The 22173-nt window shown below is 38.0% G+C and overlaps 1 protein-coding gene across 15 annotated transcripts in view; it reads left to right on the forward strand.

Moving 5' to 3' along the window:
* The window catches only part of SYT14 (synaptotagmin 14), a 106506-nt gene that overhangs the window by 25696 nt on the left and 58637 nt on the right, over positions 1–22173 (forward strand). For 10 of the 15 annotated variants that reach the window (XM_089529243.1, XM_089529242.1, XM_089529233.1 and 7 more), the window contains 2 exons: positions 2396–2560; positions 6020–6238. In XM_089529243.1, the coding sequence (XP_089385369.1) occupies positions 2482–2560; positions 6020–6238 (298 nt within the window). In that variant the 5' untranslated portion in view covers positions 2396–2481. Of the gene's footprint in view, positions 1–1346; positions 1969–2395; positions 2561–3503; positions 4402–6019; positions 6239–22173 lie in introns of those variants that run through there. The other 5 variants (XM_089529229.1, XM_089529230.1, XM_089529231.1 and 2 more) reach the window with 2 other exon arrangements.

The following is a 22173-nucleotide window of genomic DNA, read 5'->3' on the forward strand; positions in this document are numbered from 1 at the left end:
ACTTCTGTGAAGGACAGTACAGATAGTATAACATTTGTTTTCAAACTTTAAGTGGAGCTTGTTTGTCCATTAGCTTAGAATTCAGCTTAGTGTTTTATAGGATAATAACAATGTTGATTATAAATTCATGGTTGCAATAGAACAGTTTTATATACTGAGTAACTCCTAGATAAAAATAACAAGGGCTGTCTACCATTTAAACTATATTGAATTAATTAATTACCTGTCCTTTAAGCATGAATTAATTAAAATAAATATTTGATGTTGCATCTTGATTCCAATAGTTACAGATATGCACATTTTGCTTCCTTATTGTGTTAGTTCATGCTCTGTCTTTTTACAACATGGTGTGAGTACAGCTGTTCTGTAGTGTTTCATTTCTGCCAACTGCTTTTATAAGTTGAGGGTTGGTCTACACTGGCATTGTAGACTGATAAAAGTCTGGAACAAATACTCCTGCTTCAGGGTGTCATCGATGCACGACGTTTAAACACTGCATGTTGTGATGCCTTGCAGCTGCCCAGATGCCAGGTGGCCACCCAGATGGGGGCGGCTTCAAGACACTCCAGTGGCATGGCATTTATGTTATGCATGTCACCGGAGCAGCTTGAAGCCGCCATGGGGCTGCAGTGGGAAGCAAAAGCCACCTTTTTGCCTGCCAAAGAAGGAGCGGATCTTTTCCATTCCTTTTTGGGCTGGGTTGAAGGCAGATTGGGGCTGCAGTGTGTGGTTGCCGTGGTCCCAATCCATGTTTGGAAGGGGCAGCTTCAAGCTGCCCCTTCAGGGCTGTCTTTTTTGGCACAAAGTGAGTGGAGAGAAAGAAATACTGATGAATAAAAGGATGAATTCCCATGTAAAAAAAGCCACATTTAACACCAAATTGTGGTCATAACATGACCTGTTTACAAGACAGTAAAGTGAATCACGATGCTGGTGAAAGTCGGGCGAAACAGACGGCCCTGATTGCGACGTGCGGCCCCAATCCAGCCAGCTTCCACCCCCAAATAGGAGCAGAAAAGATCTGCTCCTATTTGGGGTGGGAAAAAGCCACCCCTTTGCCTTTGGAGCTGGCTTTTCATCATCTCTGGGCCATGTGGCATCTAAACACCACACCCTCAAGCCAGTCAACACGTAATTGCAGGTGCGGCTTTTGTCTGGCTTGGGGGTGTGGCACATCTCAATACCACGCTCCCAAGCTGATGAGAAGCCGGCTTTACCAGGCCGTCTGTTTTGGCCTTCAGTCTGAACTACCTCATGCTCAATCTTAATAATAATAATAATAATAATAATAATAATAATAAATCTTTATTTTTATACCGCTTTTCCTGGGAGATCAAAGCGGTTCACAGACAAATACAGATGTACAACACATCGTATTACAGCATAAAATACAGTAAAAAACATTCCACTAAAAAACTCATATAAAGACATCCTATAAAAACAAATTAAAACTCACAATCTCACATTTTACAATCTCATAATGACAAATTATCATCACAAGTACTCATAACATTGGAAGATGATGGGGTAGGAGGGTAATTATCTCTATGTAGGATCAGGGGGATATGCCAAGCGGAATAGGTGAGTCTTCAACGTTTTCTTAAAAGCTTCCAAGGAAGAGCTGAGACGAATCTCCTCAGGGAGTCCATTCCAACATGCAGGAGCAACAGATGTAAATGCTCGTTGGTGAGTTACAGACAGTCTCACCCTAGGATATTCCAATAGATATTTGCCTGTTGTTCTGAGTGTGCGGGGCAGATTATGTAGGGAGAGGTGCTCCCTCAAGTAACTCGGGCCCAAGCCATGTAGGACTTTATAATCTTCCTGCTGGCTGCTGTTGAATTGTGCTATATCAGAGGCGGGACCACTGGAGATGGAATCTCACGCTAAAATTTTCAGATATTGATATAATTTTTGGAATGCAAAATGTGAAATTCCAGATTAGAGGGTGACCAGTTCTGTCATGAAGTTAGTCAAACCAGGATGTTGCTTTTAATTTATGGGGTGAAGCAGATGGGCAGGAAGGAGCAGCCAAAAGCTGCTCCCAGCCTAATTGCTCGTGGGCCATTGTGAACACATGCTGTGGCCCCAAGGGTGCCTCCTGCTGCAGTCCTAGAAGGAGTGGAAGAGATTCGCTCCTTGTGGGCTCATTTTTGGGCCACCATAGGTGGTCCTGGCACAGCCTCGTGGCGGCTTCTGGGTGCTCTGGGGACATGTGTCAGGTAAACCCCACACTCCTGGAGTGCCTGGAAGCCACCCCCGTCTGCCTGTCTGTTTCGGGCCTATGTTATGTTTATGTATTTCAACATAAGATTGAGGCTGGGTGTGATTAATAACCTAATTTTTATAAAAAGTTAGTGCTTTCTATTCTAGTGATTCTTTCTGTTTCTTCTAGTATCTCCTGAGGCAGTTGGATTTCTGTCAGCAGTTGGGCTGTTTATTGTCGTGTTGTTGATTCTTTTTCTGTATATTAACAAGAAGATGTGTTTTGAAAACATTGGAGGCTTACCTGACCTCAATTCACGATACAGTGCCAGAAAAAATACACAGGAAAAGCTTTGTAAGTATCAAATTTTATCCCTAGTGTAATATGTAAAGGGGAAAAAAGTTTAGCTATAATTTGAAAATATTTCTAAAGTTCAGATTTTTTTGGTACAGTCATCTGTATTTCTTGGAACTATATAATTGTGGGAATTTTATTTATTACTTTAACGGTTGCAGTTTTATATGATGGAAAGAAATTAATAGTTTTTTTCCCTCCAAAATACAATTAAAATGAATACATATATGGAAGTTATACAAATATGTAGCATTACACTGGAGCAACCATTACATTTTCTTGCTAGAAAAGGGACAACATGTTACTGAATCTTTGGAATGGTGGGATGACCTATTTTATTTCATATGAATGCAGTTTATAGTTTATTGAAGGCAGTACAACAGAACCCATAATAATCTTAACTGAATCAGCTTGCACTCCATACCTGCAGCCTAAGAGAGATCTGTCTGTCATTAAACCCATTCATTTTAGTGAGCTTGTATGCTTATTTCTATGGAAATTGTTGCCCATACCTATAAAATTTTGTGGTCAGTAGAACATGAAGAATGAAGTCTATACTTAGGTAATCTTTATAGTTTCTCAGTAGCAGAGATAATAATGAGTGATACGACATAATTGTTTTGTAGCAACAATTTATTTACAATATATTATTTGAATATGTTTACACTTTTTCTTTGCAGGTATAGGGTAAAATCCGGCACTTTCCTTGTAATATTTCAAATGTCTGCTTGTGTTAAAATTAGTTGATAAGATTAATATAATATTGGAAAGGACATAGAAAATAAATAAGTCTGACCTTCTGTAGAAAACATTTGCTCCTCTTTATTACGTTTTAAGATATGGTAGGACTTAATACAGTAACACCAAGTAATTAAAAGTGAGTTTGATTACTGACAAATTAATGAATTTTTAAAATACTGTTTTGTTAATAAACACTTAAAATATGGCATTTTTCAAAAATTTCCAACAACATTTTCAACAAAATGTAAACCTTCCTTCTATGTCTTCCCTGGTTGACACGCTGAGTAATGCTGTTGATGATCTAACTAGTGCTGTTGGTGATGTCAGTTATACTGTAGCTGACTCAGTTACAGAGCAGGTAACAAGCATGATCAACAGCCTTCGTACAGATGATACAGCTACAATGCAGGGTGATCAGTTTGTTGTAGCTCAAGAAAACAGTGCACCATTAAATTATGACACTGAGAAGCATATGAGAGAAAAATCTTGCAGCGCTGAGGAAAAACACACAGAAATTGATTCTTTAAAACAAAATACAAATGTTGGCAGAGAAACTCATAACAAACACAAAAACCAAGGTGATATAAATGTTGAATCTAATAAACCTCTTAGTAATGCAGATGTTTGCAAGGTAATGAATAATTCAGCAAAATGCAACGAACAAAGAGGAAGTGACTCTTTGGAAAAAGTTACCTTTTCAAAAGATATTAGTCAAAATTGCAATTCAGACAGACAAGAGAAATCCCTCAGTAAAGACACAAGTAAAGAGTCACGTGAAGTATTAGAACCGTCTGAGGATCAGTTCCATGTAAAAGTAAAAAAAGAGTCACGAGGAGCAGATTCCAAGAATACCAAAGAAGTGCATGCTGTTGCATCCAGGAATGTGGAAGTGAATGAAGTGCACAAATCAAAATTATCAGAGTTGAGACTTAAAAAAGTACATAAAGGAAAGAAATGCAAAACACTTGATGATGGCCACAGACAGTCTATAACAAAGCGGGAAGAAAATGTGTCATCTGCTCTGTCAAAAAAGAGTGCTAAGGAAAAGACTAAGGAATGTTTTTCAAAAGAAGTGGGTAGTAAGACGACACCAGAAAAAGGTGAGGTGTCTTTGTCTTACATATACTTTATCCATTTGGCCTTTCCTGGATCTTTTACTACATACTCCTTTGTCTAGCCTTTTTATAGAGTGCATTCATAATGATTTATAAAACAATCATTTGAGTGGAGACTCTTTCCAATTCTGTATTATTTTCTAAGGAGAAGGCAGTTTGTACGAGAGATCTTTCTCTTGCTTCTCCCACTTTATAGCCCCCATTAGCCCCTGAAAATCAGCCCAGTAGGTTGTGTGTCATTCCTAATAGTCACTGTGTCATACAGGACTACAGTGTACGTGGGAAACAGAATGGATAAATGGTATACAAAGATTCACTTGATTACAGGTAGTTTTTTCCTAGCATGAACAGATCCCAACTCTTCAAAACATCCCTATATGTTTGCAGAGTATTTTTAGCAGAACACAAAAGAGGGAGAAAGGAAAGACAAAAATCAGGTGCACAAGCTGCCTTCTGCCTACATAGTCATTAGGTCCAATCTTCTGAAATATGCTCCAATTAATGTTATTTATACTCCTTGAAATTAATTAAAATATGTTCTGTTCTTATTGATGCTATCAACAGCTGTAAATAAACTGTTCTTTTTCCTTTCCCCCTTCTATTTTCTTGGATTTTGCTGGATTTTTGTCTGGATTACATTACATTGTTTGTTTTTGTTTTTATACATTATTCTTGAATTCTAAATATTTGTATACATTTGTTAACTATATTAGTGGATTAGAATATAAACTGTAAAACAGATGTATTACAAGAAACAGTATCTGAAAGCCTAGCCTGTTTTGAACTGCAGCTGTCTCTCATAAAATCATAAATTGCCCTGAAAACACATAATCTGGAAATTAGTACAAGCATGTAAAATAATAAAACAGGATCTACAACACCTTTAATAACTGAAGGATACTAAACATAATTTATAATTAGTGTAGTCATAGATGAATTTAACCCAGACTTTGCAGATAATGAAATCAATGTTGACATAAAGTTATCAGTGCAACAACTAGAGCAATAGAAATTACTGATTAAACCCTTTTATTAATTGCAAAAGAGTCTATCAATTTGTTCACTTCTTGATTAGGAACCCCCCCCCCCCACACACATTACTTGGTATGGAGGGAAGAACCTTCCTGTCTCAGTAGACCCGAACAAAATTCTCATACCCATGTTCCTCCCCTTAAAAATTGGAGTATATTCACACAGGGCAATTATAGCATGATTATTCCACTTTAACTGCCATGATTCCATTCTATAGAATAATGGGGTTTGCAATTTAGGGAGAGGATTTAGAATGCTTAAACAAAGAACTTTAGTGCCTCACCATGCCACAAACCTCAGGATTCTAAAGGATGGATAATTTCCTTACTAGAAGTTTTGTAATGTTTCCAGGAAGAGAAACAATACAAATATTTTTATGATAGTGTACTTATTTGAAGTTTGAGCTATTGCCTAACTTTGTTAAAGTGTGGGCTATAGTCTGTTTGGAAAAAAAAACATTAACAGTTAAGTGTTCAACCAATATAATTTTAGCATTCTTCTTTATGTTATAATCATCATTTATGTTATTATCATCATCTATTATCAATTTTTATTTTCCCCCATGAAATAGATAATTCATACCTAAATAAAGATCAGCGTGGTTCATCATCTGAAAGTGAAGATGAGGCACTGGGTAAATACCATGAAGCCTTGTCCAGAACACAAAGTTCCAGACCACCAGCAGGTGATAGCAGACAGCAAAAAAACTATATTTGGGAAACCAGACAAAAATATAGCCCTTTGTCTGCAGAGTATGATGGGTACAGCAGTGAAGCCTCAATAGATGAAGGTATGTCATTTACTTTTTACTTCCTCTTCTTTCACATGTATCAAAATGAGTGTAAATAAACAGGTTGTAACTCAAAAGGTGGTAGCAAAATGTAAAACCAGGAGTTTGGCATTGAAGCAATTAGGAATTTATGCAGGATAAATTGAATTTCCTGGAACATGCATAATGTTTAAGATTCATTGGGCTGAGTGCATTTTCCTTCAGGGTAGAAGGTATAGAATTGTAGTGTTATTTATCTGTAATTTTCTGAAATGTTAAATCTTATAGTCCAGAAAATATAAAATTCCACTTAATTGTGAAAGAAATTAATTTATGATAGAACTGTTGCAGTAGCATGAGAATCAGCATACAACAATTTTCAGTATTCAGCTCAATGCTATATGATTTTTCTCATTCCCAGTTGTTAGTGGAAAGACTGAAAATTAAGTCACTTGATATTGTAATATCTTTCCTTGCCAGGTTAGTGGGCCTTTAAAAATAACAAAATCCTCTAATATGTCTGACGCTAATCATTGTAAATTTCTTTTACTGTGTAACACTTGTTAACAGTCATTGATGCGATCTTTGGCACATAGTGGATGCTGGTGCATTAGGGCAAATGGTATACTGCTCCCACTTAGCCTCCTCTTGCCTGCCTTCTTACTTACAACCAGGCCCTAGGCATTGGGTTTTAGGTTTCCTCCTGAAACAGTCCCTTAGTCTTTGTGAAATTCAGCAGGTAAGTCCTTCCCCACAAAGATTCACAGAGACAGCATTTTTTCCTTAAAGTGACAAGAAGGTCCCTCTTTTTCCCTCTGCCCATAAAGAGGTAATTGTAGATAATGGTGTGAAGAAAGGAAAGACTGACAGGCCAGGTCTGTAGATTCTTTTGCAATTGGTTGATCAAGGAGGGATTTAGAAGGGCAGTAGGATAAGTTAATGTGCATCTGCCTGGGATGTTGGGAAAGTAGAAGCTGGAATAGTTTTTTGTGGGTTTTTGGGGCTATGTGGCCATGTTCTAGGAGAGTTTATTCGTGATGTTTCACCAGCATCTGTGGCTGGCATCTTTCTCTGAAGATATCAGCCACAAATACTGGCGAAATGTCAGGAACAAACTCTTCTAGAACATGGCCACATAGCCTGAAAACCCACAAAAAACTATGGATGCTGGCCATGAAAGCCTTCAATTTCACAGAAGTTGGAATGTTACTTCTAAAAATTTTTTCCCCTATTACTCATTACTGCATCCATAAGTACTGATATTTTAAAAATATTTTCTTGTTATTTGTTGGAAAAATGCCATTGTTCTCAAAGGACGGTAGCTTGTTTTACTGGTTTGTGTCCCTATATTGGGAGTAAGGTATATATGGTATATAGGTTGACTTCATGTAAAGTCAAGGGCAAGTACTGTGGACAAAATTGTAGATTTTTATATGACCTGTGGAAAAATCTAGGGTAAAACTTTAGGGCAGGGACAAAGGATCTAAAGGATGAAGCAAAGGAAAACAGTGTCAAAAAATTTATAAAATTCCAACAGGGATACCTGTGTGTGCTCACCCTAAAGGCTGGATGGATGAAAGAATAGAAGGGAGTCAGTGCTTTCAGGATGGTATATACCAGTGATGGTGAACCTTTTACAGACTGAGTGCCCAAACTGCAATCCAGGCCCCGCTTATTTATTGCAAAGTGCCACGTCCCTCTGGCTTTCTAGTAAGAAACTCTGGCAAACTCTGTGCTAGGATGACAGCATGTGTGCCCACAGAGACGGCTCTGAGTGCCACCTCTGGCACGCGTGCCATAGGTTCGCCATCACTGGTATATACTCTTGCCTTTCACCATGGCATAGTTCCTTTTTTTAAAATAAAAGTATCCTACTTCTATTGACTTGTGGATAAAGCAACTCAGGGGTTTTGAGGTCAATTTTTGACTAAAATTTCGACTTATACATGAGTTTATACAGTAATAAAAATAACAATAATAACAGTAATCAAAATGTTGTTACATTATTGTTAGCATCTATTGTTCTGTAGAAAGTTGCTAGCATTTGCGTGTCTGTTTTGTTTTGTTTAACTGTTAAACAAAGACTTTGTGTCATGTAAGACTGCATGGGACTCTTGTTTGTTGTTGAGACCAATGTAATTTTACTGAGTGTCACAGTGCTCTCGCCTGTACAGGTAGTATGGGAAACTTGGATACAATTTCAGTAGTTACAGTACATTGTTTCCTTACTAAAATGATGTGCAATTTAGCATTAGAGGTAGCAGCAGATACAACCTGGCACTGTTTTGGGTGGTGCAGGCTCCTTGTTTAACAACTAAAAACCCATTCTTCCCCCAGTCATCTCTTACACAAACAGAAGAATAAGAAGGATTATCTGTTCTTCATTAGATTTCCAAGCAAGAAATGAGCTTTCATCCTTAGACTATCCTACAAGATGGTAGCCAGAATGTTTCGACTTTCCCCAGTAATAAACTTAGCCTCTTCCTTGGTGTTTGGAGAAAAAGATTGTTTTGCCACATGCTGAACATTGTAACTGCTTAATATTAATACAGTGGACCCTTGTTATACGCTGGAGTTTGGTTCCAAGATCCCCCATGGATAACAAAGTCCGTGGATGCTCAAGTCCCATTAAATATAATGACATAGCAAAATGGTGTCACTTATAAAAAATGGAAAATCAAGGTTTTATTTTATTTTATTTTATTGACCCTGTACAGACAGGCCAAAATAAAGCTGCTTCAGGTCACTTTGGAGGTATGCTGTTTAAATGATGCATGCGTCCTAAAAGTCCAGAAGCCATGCCAAAGCCACGCTCCAGTCCTAAAAACTTGAGCATGGCTTTGATGTGGCTTCTAGGCTCATAGGACTTCTTGGCTGCCCATTAGAGATGTGTGCTTTTCTCCAGCACCACATCTCTAATGAATTGATTTTCTTCCTAACTGCTTTCTTAATTGTCCAGTTCTTGCATCCATACATGGTAATAAGGATACATGGCTTATACAATGCACCCACGCCATATGCGGGTGCGCTATATGTGGCTTCGAGCTTATGCTGAAGCCGTGCGACAGTAAAATATATGGTGCGTGCACCTGTGAGCACGTGCCTCATTGTTTTCAATGGAACATGAGCATATGCTGTATTCCCCTTACACAGGGGGATCTGGAACAGATAAAGGAATGCCCACTACAATTCTAACTTTGGTTCTCAGCTGTATATCTTGAAATTTTAGGAACTTTTCTAGTTCTTTCATAGCTGCCTTCCTCATTCTTTATGATTTCTTGACTGCAATCTCCACTCTGATCAATATTTGATCCTACATATGAGAACTCTTTTATTATTTCTATTTCCTCATTGTCTAGGTTGAATTTGAAGAGTCACTCATAGTCTTTGCTATTTTTTTGTTACTTTAGTGGGCCCTTAGTATCCACTGAGGTTTGGTTCCAGGATCCCCAGTGGATAATAAAATCAGTGAATGTTCAAGTCCCATTAAATACAATGACATAGTAAAATGGTTTCCCTTATGTAAAATAGCAAAATCAAGTTTCCTTTTTGGAACTGATATATACTTTAATATTTTCAAGCCATGGATGGTTGAATCTATGGATAGAGAATCTGTGAATACAGAAGGATGACTATAGTATGGTGTCATTTTTATATCTTAAATGGTTGGTGTTCCTTCTTCCAATTTTCATGCCTCCTTTCTGTGATTTTAATCTATGTATAATAGATTTACAGTAGCATAGAAGTTAAACAGGCATGATGATAAAATGCAGCCTTGCCTTATTATCTTGTCAGTTGGAAACCATTCTGTTTTTCTGGATTCTGTTCTAATGATGGCCTCTTGTCCTAAGTGCTTTAGAACAATCAGATCTTGTGGCACACCCATTCCTTTAAGAGTGATCCATACTCTCTGTGTCTGTGTATTTGTGTGCATAATATACATGCATGTTTCTATGTGTGTATGTAAACTTAGCTTGATCTTCAGTTATATTACACAGTCTTTCAGGTGTAAACAACCTCTAAAATGATTACCACAGGCTTTGACCCAGGAAACCAGTCCACCCTGTCATTTGTGTAACTTAAAGTAGCACTGAACTAGGAATATACAGATCAGGAGTTCACAGTATGGGTGCCTGCAGATGGAATTTCAGGCGGTGCACCAAAAGAGTGGCTTGTGTCCTTGGGTGACAAGACATAAATCATCACTCAATTTTTTTCTGAATAAATTAGAATCGAATTGCTCAATTTAGATTTGCATTTTATGCACTGAGTTATGAGCTTTGTTAAAAAGTTCAATTTGTTCACCTGCAGTATTGTTATGTGGTCAGTTTGTAGTTTAAAGTTAGAGATTAGCTTCTTCATCTTTAAATATGGTATTTTGTAGAGGGTGCAAACATTAATCAAACATTTCCTAGATGTGTGGGGCATAGAAGAGGTTGGGAACCACTGATACAGATGGCCTCCTGTACTAAGTCAAAATTGTCTGCTAGATAGACAGGGAAGCATTTGTAAATAGGCACATAGTTGATTGTCTTTATTTTAGGCTACTGACATGTCACAATGAATAAAAGCTATCATTGTGGTCTATTAACCTATTCTAAGTTTGTGAATTTATTTTCAAAGCCAGTTTGTACCTAAGGATGGTGTCTGGGAAATTAATCCTGGGATCCTGGGAAATAATTTCTTCTATAGTTCAAGTTTACTTTTTGTTTTTTAAAATGTTGCTCAGTTTTGTCTGTTTTTCAAGATGAATTTTGTGAAAAAGCAAAAGAAAAGCTTGAGGTCTGTGAATAGTTACCTCCCATGCTCTTTATGTTACTTATTTTATTATTCGGCCTGTTCTGACAGTGGTTTGAGTTTTGGATTAGGATTCTGGGAGACAAAGGTTCAAATTCCCGCTCAGCCATGGAAACTTTCTGAGTGAGCTTGTGTATGCTATACTTTCTCAGCCTCAGAGGAAGGTAACCCTCCTCTGAAGAAATCTTGCCATGGAAGCTGTGTGATCAGTTCACCTTAGAATCTTCATAAGTTGGGAATGACTTGAAGGCACAGAATAACACCTGTTATGACAATACATCTGCTCTCAGTTTGCACTAAATATTGGGTTACATTAGTGCCCAGCTGATGTGATCATTGTTAGGGCAGACTCCTTTTTCATGAAAGCAAAAATTGGGTCTATTTTTCCTAGGAATGAAAATGAATCCATGTTTTTAACCTTTGATGCTACATAATTAAAGTAAGCTATTTGTATGAACTGATAGTTAATGCAAGTTGAATCTGGTATCTTGTTTAGTTTTAATATTAGCACTTTGAACATATTGCCTTAAAACATTTAGAGCACACTTAGGCATATTTGTGAACTATTTCAAAATAAGATGATTTTGAAATATAATATATTACAAATGAAATTTGCCTTAATGCAGGAATACATAAAGAAGAACATCCATGGTTACGTCTAATTCATGAAGGAGAGTTGCCTGCACAGCCTTGAATTTTAATGGCAGAGAAAACAGAAACCAGCAAACCATAAAAAGCTAAAAAGCACTGCATGTCTGTTCAGAGCTGAACTTTTGAAATTTCTGTCTCATATTAAAAGTGAAGAGCATCAAGTGATATTTTAGACATTCAACACAAATTTTGTTGCAAATGTACATTTGGGATTTAGAATAATTTACTATGCAACCTTATGTAACTAAAAACATATGCAACAATAGTGAACTATTTTTCTTGTTTAGAAAATATTTGCTTAACAATTGTGTTAGATGAGAAACAAATAAAATACCCCCTTGAGTTTTTAAGTTTTTCACAAACAGTGTATTTTTTGTTTCCGACAAGCTGTTCAAATGCAAAGGTTTTCAGATGTTAGTTTTACATCTGAAGCTCTTTAAGTTTTAAACCTTTAAAATTTTACATAATTTTAGTAGTTTTAATGAGAAAAAATAGCTGTATATTATTTTCCAATTGCTGGGATCATGTCACTTTAATCATTTGCACAGGTTTACTTCCAGGAAAATCTAGTAAAGCTTTAGCTAGCTTTACTAGCTAAAACTACAAAAATGCAAAAGCACTTTGCATTTGCAGAGACAGCATAATGGTACAGAGTGTGTGGGCTGAGGAATGATTTTGGTTGCAAATTAATATTTAATATGTATAGAATTTACACCATTTTCCCTACAAGAGATAGGTGGCAACACTGAATTAGCATTAATACTCTTCTGCTTTTTCTCATAGGAATAACAATGTTGGTCTCATCTAATAGCTATTAACATCTAGTTCTTAAGTCTAATTCTGATAGCCTGGTTATGATACTGCTTTCTGTCAGAGTGGTTCTAATCACGACCTTGTTTCTTGATGTCCTTGTGCTGGTAGTCATGGCCTAGAAGCTTGTCATGTGGCAATTTCTTCAGTATTGGACAAGAGTATCATTAGGCATGGAGATAACCATGGCCTTTTTAGAGTCTGAAAATGAGAGGTAAATTGAAGATACAGTACTTACTGTGTGTCTTTTGATTTTAAATTAAGACACATCCATTTCATTTATCTGTTGTGACTGTTTCCTTTACTAAAATGTGGTCCAAGATGGGACTCTTTAAATGACACATTCCTCTGATCCACTTCTGATGGTGTAATTAACAATTATATACCTTCCACCAGGAGCATCATTTTCCTTTTCTTTTCTGACAACTTACTTTCCATGACACAACCATTCTCCACTACTCATAAGCTTTTTGAATCTATGAGTCGGAGCAGACGGACAGGGTACCATGGGCCAAGCCTGTGGTATCTTGTCCCTCATTCCAACCTGAGTTAGTCCACGGGCTGTTGTGGTGATGGGAAGGTTTTTACATGCCCATCCACCAATGTGCCATGGAGCTGTCGCCACCCCATGCCCCTCACCTGCCACCAAGGCTCCCATTGTGGCCCATAAGCGAAGAAACAGGGTACCTGGCTACATCCATGTGGCTAAGTGCCCCCATCTGACATCACAGGCATGGTGGCAGGTAAGGGGTATGTGGGGAAATGTGTTGTCCCAGCTGTTGTTGTGGAGTTTTCAAGAAATGACAATTTTTATAGATATTTGTGGGTTTTTCGGGCTATGTGGTCATGTTCTAGAAGACTTTATTCCTACCAGTTTTTTGCTCTGTTCTGAGGCCCCATTTGGGCTGTGATTGGTCTCAGACTGCTGGATCAACATCTGGACTGGCCAATCCTAGCCTGGGGTTATTGACTATGTCATCTGTAAAGGATGACGTGAGGGAAGGAGAAACATGGGCCTTTGGGCCTGAGGCCTTCTTTTGTAGCTCTCCTGCTTGTGGAAACTTCTACAGCTTAAGGTACACCATACTCCTCTAACAGGGCTCCTGCTGAGTTTCCTCAGTTCCTTTTTGTCAGCTTCAGCAGCAGTGCTGGACGTTTGAGCACCAGCATCAAGAAGTATTGTAAACGTTACAGAGTCCAGGAAGAAAACTATGGATTACTGTTTCAGCTGAGTTATTGTTGAGCGAGCACAAAGCAAGCCAGCCTAGAAGCCACTTTCCACCCTTATGAATAAGGACACAGCAAATTAGATGTAATGGTTAGGAAATCTTAGTCAACCTGCAAATTACAGGTCATGTTTGGGACCTACCAATAGTTTTTGTGGAGAATGTAGCCTCATCATGGAATAGCCATCAGAGGATAATATAATAATAATAATAATAATAATAATGATGATGAGTTTTATTTATATTGTCCCGCCTCTCCCGACGGATCTAAGCGGGATTACAGACAAATTATGCACATCAACAATAATTCTAATAACAGTTATATAAAATCACAATATGAAACCATGTATTATCTAAAAACAATACAATATAAAATCTCATTGGCAACCTGAGGTAGACTCCTAATCAGGAGGTAGCATTTTTCTCAGGTCTATAAAAGCTCAGGAGGGTATGCTTGCTGGATGAGGTAAGTTTTCAACGCCTTTTTGAAGGCATCCAAGGTAGAAATGAGTCGGAGCTCTTCTGGAAGATTATTCCAAAGCGTTGGGGCCATAGCCGAGAATGTTCTTTGGTGAGTAGATGTTAACCTCACCTTGGGATGCTCAAATAAGTTCTTCCCAGATGTTCGGAGAGTGTGGGACGGATTATGTCGGGAGAGGCATTCCCTCAAGTAACTCGGGCCCAAGCCATGTAGGGCTTTAAAGGTAATCACCAACACTTTGTATTCGGCCCAGAAGCTAATTGGCAGCCAGTGTAAAGATTTTAGTACAGGTGTTATGTGGTTTGACCTTGAGGTTCCAGTGACCAACCTGGCTGCTGCATTTTGGACTAATTGAAACTTCTGAACTTGGTACAAAGGTAGCCCCATGTAGAGTGTGTTACAGAAATCTAAGCGAGCGGTTACCAGTGCGTGTACTACAGTTTCAAGGTCCTTTCGGTCCAGGCAGGGACACAGTTGGCATATCAGCCGAAGCTGGTACCAAGCACTCCTGGCCATCGCATCTACTTGAGATGATAACTGTAGGGATGAGTCCAGGAGTACTCCCAAACTGCGAACTTTGTCCTTTAAGGGAAGTGTAACCCCATCCAGGACTGGATGGGAAATCTCCCTGCCTGGACTTGGGGTGCATATCATGAGTATCTCTGTTTTCTCTGGATTCAACCTGAGTTTGTTTTCCCTCATCCAGCCCATTACTGACCCCAGGCAGGGATCCAGAGGAGAGATGCCTTCCTTAGTCACTGTGTCAGTCAGATTCATGGAGAGATAGATCTGGGTGTCATCAGCATACTGATAACACCGTGCTCCATGTTTCCGGATTATCTGTCCCAGTGGCTTCATGTAAATGTTAAACAGCATGAGGGATGCCAGATGTCAGCTCTCTTTTATGAGAGCAACTGTCCCCCTAGCCTCACCATCTGGAACCTTCCTGAGAGATAGGACCGGAGCCACTGGAGCGCAGTGCCCCCGATACCCAACTCTCAGGTGTTCCAGAAGGATACCATGGTCAATGGTATCAAAGGCCGTTGAGATGTCCCAGAGCACCAACAAGGTCACACTTCCCTTGTCAATGCCCAGACGGAGATCATCGACTAAGGCGACCATGGCCGTCTCAACTCCATACCCTGCTCTCAAGCCAGTTTGAGATGGGTCCAGATAATCGGCTTCATCCAAGACAGCTTGGAGTTGGAAGGCGACCGCCCTCTCAGTCACCTTGCCCAAGAATGGTAGAAATGGTCTATAATTATTCCTCAACAGGGGATCTAGGGAGGGTTTCTTCAAGAGCGGCTTCACTATCGCTTATTTTAGGGTAGATGGAAATATTCCCTCCTGAAAGGATGCATTTATTATTAGTTGTAACGATTTTTTTATTGCATCTCCTCCCTGGATGGTCAACCAAGAAGGGCAAGGGACTTTCAGACTCAGGTTCACAGACTGAAGAGTTCACAGACTCAGGTCCACAGATTAAACACAGACAGATATGCAGTTTACTGTAGCACCAATGCTATTGTGGGGATAATTTTTCTCAGATGCTATGCATGGCTAAAGGTATTTTGGTCTTACATCAGGTGCTTAGATACCATTGAAGATTTACAAACAATGACTATTGTAGTGAGTTGGGCCTTTGCTATCATCATGGTGAAATGGTAACAGTTGTCCGGTGATGTAGGAAGGGTTGATTTGTATTAGTGACCTTGTTTGATACTTTCTGCACTAAGTTGGGACTTTAGGCTAGGAAAAGATATAAAGGGCGTATTACCAAAATTGCAAAGGGTCCTGATAGGGCATCCACAAATTGTATTCAATGGGGAAATTAATTTAGTTTAGTTGGGAACAGCGAGAGGGGTATGGTAATGATAGATGGGATTTTGCCTAGTCTAGGAACTAGAACTCTCAAAGCACAAAGAGCAATTTAGGGGAAAATCACCATTCATGTAATAATACTCACACACAAGGATTAACAGAAGCATGTGGCAACGTAGAGGTAAGGCAATACTTTACCAGTCCAGCAGCAGAGCTCCAATCAGCAGATAATGGAAGTGACAGTCATTCAACAAGACTGCCTGAAACATGCGGAGACATTCAGCCTGTGTTGATGGGTCAGTATGAAATCTGGCAGCATTCTTGCCTGATTTCAGACTGAGCCAATGTGTGAGTGCCAAGATAGGCTTTTTATAAAGTCTTGAGGCAGTTGGATGGATTTTTTCCCCTGGGACAACCCCAAGTCGTTTGGGATAAGAACAGGTGGGGGAAAGTACAGTGGGGGCTTGCAGAAAAAATTGTTTAATGCTTTAAGCTGACAAATCTTTGTGACCTTCAAAAGGAAATGCACACTGCAAGGGGTGGGGAAGCAGCAATATTCACAGCCATAAAGTTGCAGGGGTACTTTGCAATGCCCTCAGGTCTGTGACCAATCTTTTGAGGTTCATGCTTATGGGCTCTTTGTAACTGCTTTTATAACAAAATATTTGTACCCCAAAATAATGCAGGGTATGCAGGGTGAACTAACAGCTTAGAGCAGATTTGGGGAGTGAATGTCCTACGTTGTTAACCTGCTTGTATAGTTCTCATAGCTGTTGCAGGCAAGGGAAAAGACAGAACACACTTGTGCACTTTGATTTTCTTTGGTTGCTTCTGTACTGTATAACCCTTGGGTGTTCATTGGTCTCACCATAGAGGGGATGCATAGAATCCAGGAGCTCTGTTTAGCCAGTGATGGGAACTGAATTTGGCTGAGGGATAGTAGATTACCATTATCATTTCTACCATTGACTCTCAGGGAATGCTACACACTATCAGTAAAAGGGCCAGGATGTTGGTTGGCTGTATACAATGCAGCATCACTTATACTGCCAATAAAGCTTATTTATAGCAGTGCTATGTGGCATTGTTCAGCACTGAAAGAAGTCCTGCGGAGGCCTAGAACTACATCCAGTTCCAGCTCAGCAGATCGGTTTTGAGGGCTGAACAAAGTATGTATTAGTCCTGACTCAGTGTCTCCCATATTGTCTTATGTTGGCTCTTTGCTATAAACTATTTCAACCTCAGGTACTAATGTAGATCAATTACATATATTATCTCCAAGAGTTTTCACGTGCAACATGCCCTTTTTAATTTTGCAACTTAATTGTCTGATTTAGGCCTATAATGGTGCAGTCCTACATATTAATGCAAAAAACAAACAAATAAACACACCCTCATTTAAACAAAATCTTCCAAATTTATCTTCCTTAAATTTGGATTTAATCTGGTGATATTCCAACCACATTTTTAAAAAAACTTGGGTTTTTAACATCCCTGTTTGAGCCCATTAAAACTTGGAGCAGCGAATTCACCCGTATCACTGTGCAAAAGCAGTTACACTCAACAGTTACCTTTAGGCTCTACTATGGTGTTTTTTCATACTGTCCAGATACATACATTTTTAAAGCACTCACTGCTTCTTGTGGCTTCTGCTTCTGCTCCCATGCAAGGGTTGGCAGTACAGGTTGAGTCTTCATTGTCTGGAATTCTGTCATCTGAAATATTCCAAAATCCAAAACTTTTTTCATGGCTGGCTGAGATAGTGACACCTTTATTTTCTGAAGGTTTAATGTATACAAACTTTATTCTATGCACAAAATTATTTAAAATATTGCATAAAATTACATTCAGGCTATGTGCAAAACTTGGGTCCCATCTTCAAGATGCCTTATTATGTATGTATGTGCAAATACAGATATTCCAAAATAAATAAATAAATAAATAAATAAATAAATAAATAAATAAATCTGAAATCCAAAACACATCTGGTCCAAGCATTTCAGATATGGAAGACTCAACCTGTATATCATAAGTGAGGCATGGTGAAATGTGTATAGGTTTACTAGATTCTTCACATTTATTATTTAGTACATTAGACCTTGTAAAAATTAGAAAATGTGTATTATTCTTTAAAATTGTAACCTGCTTTGAATTCAATTTTGGGGGGGGGGGGGGAGCGAGCAGAAATCATCATCATCAACAACAACAATGTTTATGTATGTTTAGCCTGGAGAAGAGAAGGTTAGGAAGTGATAGGACAGCCCTGTTTAAATATTTGAAGGGGTGTCATATTGAGGCTGTAGCAAGTTTGTTTTCTGCAGCTTCAGATACTAGGACATGGAACAGTGGATGCAAGGTGCAGGAAAATAGATTCCACCTCAACATTAGGAGGAACTTCCTGACAGTAAGAGCTGTTGGACAGTGGAACACAGTCCCTTGGAGATTAGTGGAGTCTCCTTCTGTGGAGGTTTTTAAACAGAAGCTGGATGGCCATCTGTCTGAGGTGCTGTCACTGTGTATTCCTGCATTGCAGGGGCTGGATTGGATGGCCCTTATGGTCTCTTCCAGTTCTATGATTCTAACTATTCTTAGTATTCCTTAGTGGCAGGTCTCAGATTTGTGTTTTGTAGACCATAATGAGATAGTAAATTTTTGCAAATTCTCTATTTCTTGTATTTGATGGTGAGTTCTATTAATTACAGAACATCTTTAGTTTAGCCTTTATTGACCTTTACCTCCATAATTTGTCTGCTTTGGAAGACTGATGCAGGTAGAAAAGCCCACCCAACAAACCTCAAACTAAAAATAATGGTTCTATGCTCTAAAATAAATGTCTGTCACTGAATGAATTTCTGTATTGTTTCTGTTTATTATTAAGTTTATGTTATTAAAGTTAAATGTCATAACCATATTGTTACTGCAGGAAATTAACTGGGATATTATCAAAACTCCAGAAGTTACACCTTTGTTGAATGTCGCTAGGGCTGAATTTTTCATTGTGGTATCTTAGCATGCTTTTCAAATTTGCTAGCAAAGTGTGCTGTTGTATCACTGATCTACAATCCTAAGGATACCTGAGAGATTTGGATTGTAATTGAATGGAATAGCTTCCATCTGACATTGATTATAAACACAGTCACTGCCACAAATTACTTTAACAATGGACACATAAAAGAAAGAGAAAAAAATTCTTCCCTAGAAATATAGTTACAATATTGTTCTTACTGTAAGATAATTTCAGTGAACAGCTCTTCATAGAAGTATTAAAAATACACATTATATACAAGATACACTGTTTCAGCCCTGCATTTATTATAATAAATTTTAGTGGGTTTGATCCACAGACACTTGTGTCATAATAAATTTTTTTGCAAATAATTTTTATTTATTTTCATTCATTACATAAAGATTTCTCTTATCTTTTGTCTGTACGTTGCTATCATGGTTTCCAGATTGCACATTTTTCTTTGTAGGATTTATCCTTACCAAATAATAATACATAAATAATATAGTATATAGTGAGATTTTACATAATATTTTCATAATTTTGTCTTATTCATCTCTTTCCTGGTCTTATCTTCTCACTTTAACACACAAATATCTTTATTCCCCACATATCATTCAAATACTTTAACACAGGTTCCCATTCATTTCCCCCAGTAATCTAGTTTTTTGTTTTTGTTTTTCCAAATCATTATTGTATCTATTTCTTTTAATTCGAATATTTTTGCAAACCATTCCTCTATTTTCGGTATTTTTTCTGATTTCCAGTATTTGGCCAAAACAATTTGAGCTGCTGTTATTAGGTACAACATCATTCTCTAGTGACTCTTTTCTATATCTGATCGTAAATCAAATGTCATATTAAGCAAGTAAAATTCAGGGGTGCTTGGGAATTTTATATTCAAGATCTGTTCCATTGCTTTATGTATTTCCGCCCAGTATTTTTTTTATTTCTGGGCATGACCACCAGACATGGTGATATAACCCAATTTTTACATGGCACTTCCAACAATTTTTATCCTGTAAATTATACATTTTTGCTATTCTTAAAGGCATATAATACCAGCGATTGGTAACTTTAAGATAATTTTCTTTAAGAACTTGAGATGTTGTAAATTTGCCAGTTTGTTCCCAAGCCTTCTCCCAAATCTCAAATAAGATGACATGACCTAATTCCTGTGCCCATTTCACCATTGCATCGGTTACTGTCTCTGTTTCTAATTCTCTTTGTATCAATATTTTATATATTTTTGATACTTTGCCTGTATCTTTATCCCAAATGATCTTATCCATGGGATTCTATTGTGTTTCAAATTTTTCTTTTATCATATCTTCCTTAAATTTGGATTTAATCTGCTGATATTCCAACCAATGTACTTTCTTTCCTAGTCCTTCTAATTCTTCTCTATAAATTTATTTGTGTTTAAGATACTACAAATGGAGATTGAAATAATATTTGTTGATGCAAACGTGAGCGCGCAAAGTAAACTTGGAAGCTTTGTGTTGAAGATAAACAACTGTTAAGCTGCCGGAGCATGCCAGGAAAACAGCTGCTAGAAGAAAGGCACACCGACTCCTGGCTTATCTCCGTAGAGGCGCTTTGTTTATTTGTTGCCAAAGACACACGCGAGAACAATCACCAACACCATCCACCAACTACAAACCTAACAAACTGTACAAACGGACATCTGAGCTTATATACACATTTGCCATGTGGCAATTTAGCTCAACACCTTCCTGTACAATTTCCTGTGCATCTTGGAATATCTTCCCCCTTGCAAAGATGACACAGTATATTGACATCTTGCTAGGTGCTCTCTGGCACACACTGTGACCTTGCACATCACCTGCTGCAGCCAATTCCAGGCTTCTGCAAAGTGAATAACTATTTCCAAAATGTTACATCTGAACGTTTTCATACACTCTATGCATTAACAATATTGTTTGCTATTCATTTTCATGGCTGATTAATGAATGTCCCAACACTTGGGAAGTCTCTCTTGAGAAGAATAAGCAAAGGCAAGAGGGTCCACACATTGCAGCGTTTGTGTAATAATACAAATTATTTTCAGTTCAAATAATACTTCTTGCACAGAAAACATGTTTCCTTTTGAGGAATCTTTCTGTTTTGGAAACATATTTTCTACACAATAAAATTGGGTTTTGCACAGTAAAACCATGGTTACAGCACAGCATAATTCTTGAAAATACTTTATAAAATACAAATTCCTCTCAAGTACTGTACTTGAATCTATTTTCTTCTCCATGTGGGAGAAAACCATAGAGGGTTTTTTTTTTGTCCTTAAATTGAACGATGAAGAAGATAAAATATATTTCTAGTCACAAATCTGTTGTTTTTTGTAACAAATGTTATACGGTGGGTCTGTAAACGCCATGCAACTGTTCTCCTACTTAGAATATAACATACAAATGTGTGGCTGGGCCACATTTATACATATACAACATTGGACTACCTATACCTATATCATAATCCTACCTATACCCTCTTTAGATGTTACGTTCTATGGCTAACATCCTGTTAGTGACATAAATTCATAGAGTTGGAAGAGACCACAAAGGCTATCTAGTCCAACCCAATTGAATGGCCCTTGTGGTCACTTCCACAATAGCAATAGCATATCAGGTGTATAAGGGAGGTCATATAACAGATGGCTATGCAGGAGTAATGATAGAAACGTGATTGTGTAAGGAATTACTCTGAGGCTCTAATCCCTTACCTGCTTACATGAGAGTAAGCCTCTCTGAATATGTACAGGAATCTAAGATAAATATAGATGAGCTTTTAAAATGTGTATGTCTGTGCTTAAGACTTTACACAAACGTCCTTATTTTTTCCCTTTGATATAGCTCGCTTGAGTTTATCTGCTGCTGCTTGCTTCTTCTTTAGTTATAATATTTCCTATATTTCCCATACTTCCCATATGAGCCTACCTCAGAAGAGGCCCTTCTTTCAGTCCTAAAACCTTCAGGTGCACCCCTGAGAGGAAAAAGATAGGCCCTTTTTGGTTGCTGCTCCTAAAATTCCCTTCCTAGACAAGTTGGAACGATGACCTCATTAGCTTTCTGTCAGAAGGCAGAGACTTTATTTCAACCAGCTTCTAAGAACTGGATATTTTTTTTATCAAGGTGCTGTATTAATTGTTTTA

This window comes from Sceloporus occidentalis, unplaced genomic scaffold (genome assembly GCF_023333645.1).
Source record: "Sceloporus occidentalis isolate IW3139 unplaced genomic scaffold, rSceOcc1.0.p SCAF_6, whole genome shotgun sequence".
In the NCBI taxonomy this organism is placed as follows: domain Eukaryota; kingdom Metazoa; phylum Chordata; class Lepidosauria; order Squamata; family Phrynosomatidae; genus Sceloporus; species Sceloporus occidentalis.